The sequence below is a fragment of the Echinops telfairi genome, unplaced genomic scaffold (assembly GCF_000313985.2).
Source record: "Echinops telfairi isolate 266 unplaced genomic scaffold, ASM31398v2 ScPeMD7_7458;HRSCAF=8496, whole genome shotgun sequence".
NCBI classification, from domain to species: Eukaryota; Metazoa; Chordata; class Mammalia; order Afrosoricida; family Tenrecidae; genus Echinops; species Echinops telfairi.
The window spans coordinates 29406122-29413712 of NW_022111358.1; the positions used below are offsets into that span (position 1 = coordinate 29406122).

Consider the following 7591-nt stretch of genomic DNA (forward strand, 5'->3'; position numbering starts at 1 on the left):
CATTCCTCTGCCCTCCCCCAGTTTGCCACCTTCATCAAGGCTCAAGTGAAAGAGGGCAAGGGGCGCCTCATGCCCGGCCAGGACCCTGAGAAAACCATAGGGGACATGTTCCAGAACCAGGACCGTAACCTGGACGGCAAGGTCACGGCCGAGGAGCTGAAGCTGAAGTCGGACGAGGACCGGGAGCGGGTCCACGAGGAGCTCTGAAGGGCGTGTGGGCACCTGGGCCTCTCAGAAGAAACCCCGCTAGTCACCCCCACCCCAGCCGGCCCAGCTCACGGAGCAGCCGACACTGGTCTCCCTAGAGCCCTGGGTGACACTCCACAGTACAGTCCTCGAGTCCCTCCAACCCCAAACCCCCTGTGGAGTCGTGGAGTTTGAAAGCCAGCTGGGGGACTGGATGGGGCATCGCCAGCCCCTCCCTCCCCTCCCACACCGGGCACTGCAGGGACTCATCTCTAGTCACACCTTGTTGTCATTCCCTTTGCCCCCCCATCCATCTGTTCTGGCAGCTCCCCCGCCCCAGGTGACCACCCTCCCCCAGCACTCGCTGGTTCCTAGGGAAGGGGGTGGCTGCAGGGCAGCCCTACCTCCCCCTGCTCACCCACCTCACTGCCCCCAGCAAGGCTGAGGGCCCAAAGTGCTGGGGTCCAGGCCTGGGTTTGGGGTGGCCTTCCCACAAAGGAAGGTGCCTTTCTCAAAGTGTCCTTGAAGGGGAGGCTCTCGGGACCCTGCCCAAATGGATCTTCCTTCCCCTCCACTCACTGCCACCTCGGGTCCCCCCATAGGACAGAGGGGAACTGCTCTGAGGGTTCCCAGGCTGGAAATATCCCCGGGGCAGACTGCCCTGTCTTTTTTCTAGCAGCTGGCGGCTTTGAACCGCCAAACTTCTGGTGCTGTGCTGAACCCTCGCACCACCAGGCGTCTTCGGTGGGTCTTAGGGCTGCCGCACCCTTAGGGTTTGTGCTGGGATTAGTTTGAAAGAGGGGCTTGTTTGGGGCCGAGGGGTGGGAGTCAGATCCTTCTCCTTGGTGTCAAATAAAGAAGAAACGGAGCTCCTCAGACTGTGGTGGTGTGTGCGGACTGTGGGGCTAGGCTGGGCTGCTGCCCTGACCGTAGCAGCTGGAGGCATGGTCCCTGGGCCCAGCCTCTTCCCTCTAGTTTCCTGCCTGCAGCCTCCGGAGGGAGGGAGCCCAGGTGTGGGGAGGGGGCTGGAGGGTGCGGTGGGGAGATCCAATGGAGACTGGGGGGCAGCACGGAGATGCTCCTGGTCCCGAGGGCCCAGCTGAATGGGAAAGGCAAGGTCCCTGACCACAAACCCAACCCACCCAGGCTGAAGGACGCCTCTCCGCTGTGGTTTCCGATGCAACGGCCCCACCTCTGCCTGCCACTGGCCACCGGCCACTGCCACATGCCAGCCTCCCTCCTGCCAGTCACTGAGCTCAAACCTCCAGGGTCGTGGGGGAGCCGTCGGTCAGCTGCAGCCTCGCTGTCCACCTTGGCATGCCCATCTGAATGCTGGTCAATGCCAGGGAGATCACCCTCCCCTCCCATGATGAGACTGCCCATGGACAGAGGACAGGGGCTGGTGTATGGTGGGGCTAGATTCACACTGACCATGGGTTTCTCCCGGGGTCCACTGACACAGGACTGCCCCCTAGCCCCAAAGCATCCAGAAAGCTCCTCAGGGCCTAAGTGACGGGCTGCCACCTCCCACCGGATACCTGACAGGGCAGCTGGCCCCTGAGGAAGCCACATGAGGCACCAGGGAAGCCTCGGGCCGGGGCTTGGGTCACAAATGCTCCATTTGTGCACTGGCTCAAGCTCCTAGCTGCGATGTGTGGTCAAGTTACTCCTCTCTTCTGAGCGCTCTGCACACTGAGAACTATTCCTGAGATTCTCGGTGTGGCCAGAGCTCGCCGGCACACCGCAGGCCCTCGGGAAACACTCCCTTCCGACCTCCAGCAGCAGGAGCACCTTCACAAGTGGAAGGAAACAGCGGGGGACGGGCCTCTCCAAAGCCCCCTCAAGACCCGGAGGACAAACCATGGCCGCCCCGACCCTGAGACCCAGGGAACTAGATGGGGCCCGGCTACTGCGGCTACTGACCACGCTAACGAGACCCACAGTCCAAGGACCCGAGAGCATGGGAGGCAAACGTGGACCAGAGCCTCAAAGTCCTAGAAACAAGCAGAACATGATGCGATCGATGCAAGGATTGTAGCACACCAACACAAAGGAAAGCAGACTTCCTAGAGCTGTTGAGACTGGAGGATACCCCCTCCCCAACTCAACATCCTCAACTACCCCTTGTCCCCCGACTACCGCCCTGAGATACTTTCTGACCCCAACACTGATACTCAATAGCAAATTGGTTTAAACAACAAAGAAAGTCTCTCTCCCGGAAGTCTATGCTTCTGAAAAATCACCGCCATGAGGGCCATGCCGAGTGGAAACAGCACCGACCACGAGAGCTCAGCACCGTGAAGGGTGACATCACGGACAAAGCCCCTGAGCTGTGTGACCCTGCACGGGAAACACAAGCAAAGCCCAAACCCACGGCCCGCCCCACAGAGAAGTCAGCTCATGCTGGGCCATGGGTCAACAGGGAGCCCAAAGGCCATCCGAGGCTGAAGCCGCTTAGCTTGTCCTCTGCACCCAGAGCCTTCTTCCCATACCAGCCCAATCCCCCTTAAGGCAGTCCATTTGGGTGGCCTCGGCCCACCCAGGAGGCAAGGGGAGGAGCAGCCAAGGACCCCAGGAAAGGTGCACGGCCTCATGACTTTCTTGGGAATACTTACGTGGGGTGTGGGGGATTTGGTGGGGCAGGGGTCTGCAGATAAGGCCACCCCAATGGAATGGATTTCAGACTGAATGTTAAGCTTATCAGCTGCCCCAGAACAGGAGGCCAAGTCAAAAAGCCCCGCCACCAGGGGGCTAGTTCCTACACGCTAGCTCCCCCACGCACATTCCCACACGCACTGGTTTGTTGCCGTGCGTTTCCAGAGGTGTCAGTGATCACTGGCAGTCGCAGACAAGTTGCGTCGGGAGTCTATTTGTCTTAGTCTCGTCAGTCAAGCAACCCCCTGCCATGGGAGGGTTCTGGCCCACTGACCCTCTATCGAGTGTCTGAGGTTGTGCATTTTCATGGGAGCAGATAAGCTTATCTTTCCCCATGGAGTGGCTAAGGGTTTGAACCACTGACCTGGCGAGTAGTCTGTCGGACGCCACCAGGCTCATTTTAGTTTCATTCTCAAAACACTGTCACTGAACCCATGCTGACTCACAGCCACCCTATGGGGCAGAATAGGAACAGACCTGCCCCTTTGGGTTTCAGACAGAATCACATGGGAGCAGGCAGCCTCCTGTTTCTCCTGGAATGGCTGGTGGGTTCGAACCCCGGACGTGTGGTTGGCGGCTCAGTGCGCAGACCACTATGCCACAAGGGCTCCTCGCCTGCTATCAGTAGGGTTCTTTTTGTTCCCAAAAGGGCAGTCAGCAGAGGGGCTTCTGAGGGATCAGCCGGGCCAATTAAATTCGAGACAGAAAAGTCAGCTCGGACTGTTCCAAGAGACTGTTTTGGGGGATTCTAAAGGGGTGATATCTTGATAAGATGGTCTCAAAGAATACAGGATGACCAAGGGGGCCTATCAGGAAGACCTTTTTAAGCCAATGGAAAACTGCCTGGGTAAGTAAAAGGCTAGGAACCTTATGCCCCAAGGGGATTTTTCCATCGCAACAACGCACCTGCTCATTCTTCCAGGTGGCAAGGGCTGCCCCATGGAGAATTTCTTTGGAAAACTACCCTGTCCGCCCTACTGCCCTGGCCATGCCACGCTAGGCTGCTTTTTGCTCCCCAAACTCACAACATCAAGAGGGAACAGGCTGACTCTGGGGGAGGGGCTAGCGAGCTGGAAAGGCCCCCTTCAGAAGCATCCTGACCAAGCTGGGGCAAGGATGTGTCCAGCACCAGCAGGGTCACATTTGGAGAGGTTTGGGTAACGCGTTTCTACGATTTTGCAGCACAGTGTTTTGATTTTCCCCAGAGAAGTTCACCCACTGTAGGCCCAGGCCTGAGCCCCATCCCTGCCCCTCCATCCCCACAGGCCCCACCTAGCTGTGTTCAGGTGGTCCCCTGGGTGACGGGGCGGTTCTCTCTGTCCTCTGGGAGTGCAGAGGCTTCTTGGCTGTTCCCGAGCTTCAGAGATCAAGAGAGACAGGCTCTGCCCGGGTCCCCATACACCTGTGTTCGCTCCTTTTTTTAATTTTGATCCATTTCACATGTCAGAGCTGTATGAAGAACACGTTTCGACAATTAAAACTTTGGGGAATAAAGAATGCCTGGACTGGGTGATCCCGGGAGCACAGACAGCCGACAGGTTGGCAGTTCCTCTGAAGCAGCTCTGGCTACCCTTCCGGCCCAGCAGGTCCTCCACTAGGTCTGGGGAGCACAGTGGAGGGAGAAGGCGCTGTAGGGAATGGGGAGAGGAAAGAGGACCACAGGTTCAGGCGGCCCCTGTGCCCTGGATTTCTCTGCAGACACACAGGCAGGAGCTGCCTCGGGGGAGTGTGGAGGCCGAGGTGGCAGCCCCAAGTCTGGCACTCAACAGCCTGGCACCTCCATCTGGTCCCCCTGGTGCAGGATGTCCTGCAACAGCCCATTGACCACGTCCAGGGTCTCATCCTTCTCCAGCACGATGTCATAGGCGTCCATGTAGCGCTCCCGCAGCTCCTCCACCTGCCCGGGGGGATGGGAGGAATCTGAGAGGGTCCCCAGTGCCCAGCTCCCTCAGGCTTCAGGGCAGGGGGCGGGGCAGGGCATAGCTGATGCAGCCAGCCCCAGCTCCCTTCTGCAAGATGGAAGGAAGGACCAAGCTGGGAGAAGTACTCAAGGCCACAGGGACCTGTTCTTTGAAGACAAGGATGGGCCACGGGCAGGGACTGTGCCAATGCCTCTCTGGGTCAGGGTCCAAAGGACAGGAATGAAGATTAAGACCCCAAAAGCAGATGCCGCCTCCAATCTACCTGGGCTGAACTTTGACCGGTACAAGCACCCTGGAGAATTGGACACCTCCTGGCTGGGGATGGGACACACACTGACGTGCCATTCTTTGGGCAGCTTTGGGGCCTTCTTCCCACCAGCCTCTGGTGTTTCCTTGTATATTCCTTCCCTAAATTAGAACCCCCTGCCCCAGACACCGCCGTCTCCCATCTCTACTGGCCCAAAGGTAGGATGGTTTAAGAGCAGTGGGATGGAGCCTGGGGGGAAAGACGACGGAGCATTCTACTCCCCTGACCAGTCTTGGGGACCCCCGGGGCAGTTCCCCGGGGCAGTTCTGCTCTGCCCCACGGGGTCACCAGGAGCCGGTATCAACTCGATGGCAGTGAGTTTGGTTATTTTACTATTATTTTGGGGGGTATCCAGTCCTGCCCTATGATCTTGGGCAAATTCCTTAACCTCCTTGCCTTGGTTTCCCCGTTGGTAAAATGGGGATGACAAGAGTCCCTGCCTGGAAGGGCTGTAGGAAGGGTGAAATGGGTTAATGTCTGTGCTGGGTTTAGAACAGGACCTGATACCCAGCATGGCCTTTCTCTGACATGCTGGGTCCTGGCACACGGTGAGCACCCAGCTGGGTCTCTCTTATCTCCATAAGAGCTCCTGTCTTTGCACTGCCCACTACCGTCAGGGACGGATTGCGTACAGAGAAGGTGTTCATTCTGGAGGAGAAAGCAGCAGAGAGGGGCCTCCCCGTCCCTTGCCCACCTTGTCATTTAGGAAGCCAATCTTGAGAATGTTCTCCACACCAGGAACCCCGTCGGCCATGGTGAGGTCCCCCAGGGAGTCCCCCAGAAGGAGAATGTTGGTTTTGTCTTGAAATTGCCGGAAGTAGTTGGAGTTCTCATGCAGGGAGAGGTTCTTGTTGTATGTGTGAATGAGCTGGTCCTTGAATCCCTGAAGGAAGCCCTGAACAGTCGAGAGGAGAGACAGACAGGAGAACTACAGGCACCCACCGAGGGCCAGTTGGCCAACGTCTTCTGTCACAGTGGACAGGAAATCCAGAAAGCCGTTGCGAAGGCCCAAATTCACTACAGTCTAAATCAGAGGCTGGCCAACAACAGCCTGCAGGTCCCATCTGGCCTGCTCATTGGTTGCCTTACTGCCCGTGGCTTCTTTTCTGTGCTCCCAAGACAGCGTTGAGCAGTCAGCCTGACAGCGACCGGCTGTTCCCACATTCCTGTCACCATGACCACCACCAACTCAATGCAAAATATTTACTATCTTGCCCTTTAAAGAAAAATAAGCCCTGGTCTACATGAACAAGGTCCACGAGATATTGCTGCCCCTCTACTCCGGATGCACGGGCTGCTCAGGGACAAGCACGCTAACCCTCAGCTGCAGGCCACGTCTTAACCTCTGGTCAAAGCGATGAAAGCTGTGGCCACTGGCTTCCGAGCACGAAGTCAGAAGGGGCTGAATGGGAGCTGCCCACTCCTGGCCCTCCAATAACACGTCGAGCTCAAAGCCCTTTCAGCGCCTCGGATAATAAGCAACCCATGACCGTGAGCAGGGGGCTGGGCTGCTCCACCAGCCAGAGTTGGCTGTCGTCATCCAAACACCAAAGATGTGATCTTTCGGAAGGAACCTGGCTTTTGCTGGCGGAAAAACAAGTAAGTAAATAAAAGAAGTGCCTGAAGGCAAAGAAAGCAGCATGCCTTCTTTTTCCAGGTTAGGGTGGACAGGTTGGGTGCAGCCTCCCGGCTTAGGGTCCCCACCCCTTACGTTTTCATCGAAATCCATGTAGTTCGACACAATATGGATGTTGGGATGGTAAACTTTCATCTGTCGGATGATTTCTTCCAGGATGTCCCCGATGCCCGCGGAGAAGATGAAGAGGGGAATGCTGTGCCGGTAGAGCATGTTGAAGAACATCTTGTAACCGTCCCTGCAGAGAGAGAGCGCAATGGGTCTGCAAGGGCACAGGGCAACCAGACGCACGGTCTCGGCTACGATTCCTGATTTCCGACGTGGGCTGGGGTCTAAAAGGCATACATACAGTCGCTAACAGATCAAATAAGGAATAAAATTCATGGAGTGCACTCATCTGACGGGCTCTGATCAGTTAACGCGTACCTCTGTTTACACCCCTGTGCCCACCCCCGGCACTCCAGGTCAAGGTTTCCTCAGGCTCCTTCACATGAATACCACCGCCTTCCCACTTCCTGTCACCACTGACTAGCCCTGTCTTTCCTTGCACTTCCCAAAAAACAGGATCAGGCACTCTCCTCTTCACTCTGGATCTTTTCAGCCAACATGGAGTCTGTGAGATTTCTCCATGGTCCGAATCTGCATGCTTTATGGCGCCGTAGGGTTCGACTATAGAAACATGTGGTTTCTAGTCTGTCCGTTTTCCTACCCATTGCCGGAGGAGGCGGCTCCAGATTTCAGCTCTTATGGACAGAGGTGCTGCCAGCCCCCACCCATGCCTTATCTTTTTGTTTTTTTTTTAAATCAGTTTATTGGGGCTCATAAAATTCATCACAATACATAGATCAATTGTGTAAAGCACATCTATACATTTGTTGCCCTCAT

At 56.7% G+C, this 7591-nt stretch overlaps 2 protein-coding genes across 3 annotated transcripts in view; one reads left to right on the forward strand and one right to left on the reverse strand.

Moving 5' to 3' along the window:
- The window catches only part of FKBP10 (FKBP prolyl isomerase 10), a 9320-nt gene extending 8255 nt beyond the window's left edge, over nt 1-1065 (forward strand). Inside the window, exon 9 of the mRNA XM_045299444.1 lies at nt 22-1065. Within this exon, the coding sequence (XP_045155379.1) occupies nt 22-207 (186 nt within the window). The 3' untranslated portion in view covers nt 208-1065. The remainder of the gene's footprint in view (nt 1-21) is intronic.
- Nucleotides 1066-4244: 3179 nt separating this feature from the next.
- Nucleotides 4245-7591, reverse strand: part of NT5C3B (5'-nucleotidase, cytosolic IIIB) — a 6640-nt gene continuing 3293 nt past the window's right edge. For both annotated transcript variants that reach the window (XM_045299624.1, XM_004707474.2), the window contains 3 exons: nt 6782-6944; nt 5765-5965; nt 4245-4738 (listed from right to left, as the gene is read on the reverse strand). In XM_045299624.1, coding sequence (XP_045155559.1) covers nt 4604-4738; nt 5765-5965; nt 6782-6944 — 499 coding nt within the window. In that variant the 3' untranslated portion in view covers nt 4245-4603. The remainder of the gene's footprint in view (nt 4739-5764; nt 5966-6781; nt 6945-7591) is intronic.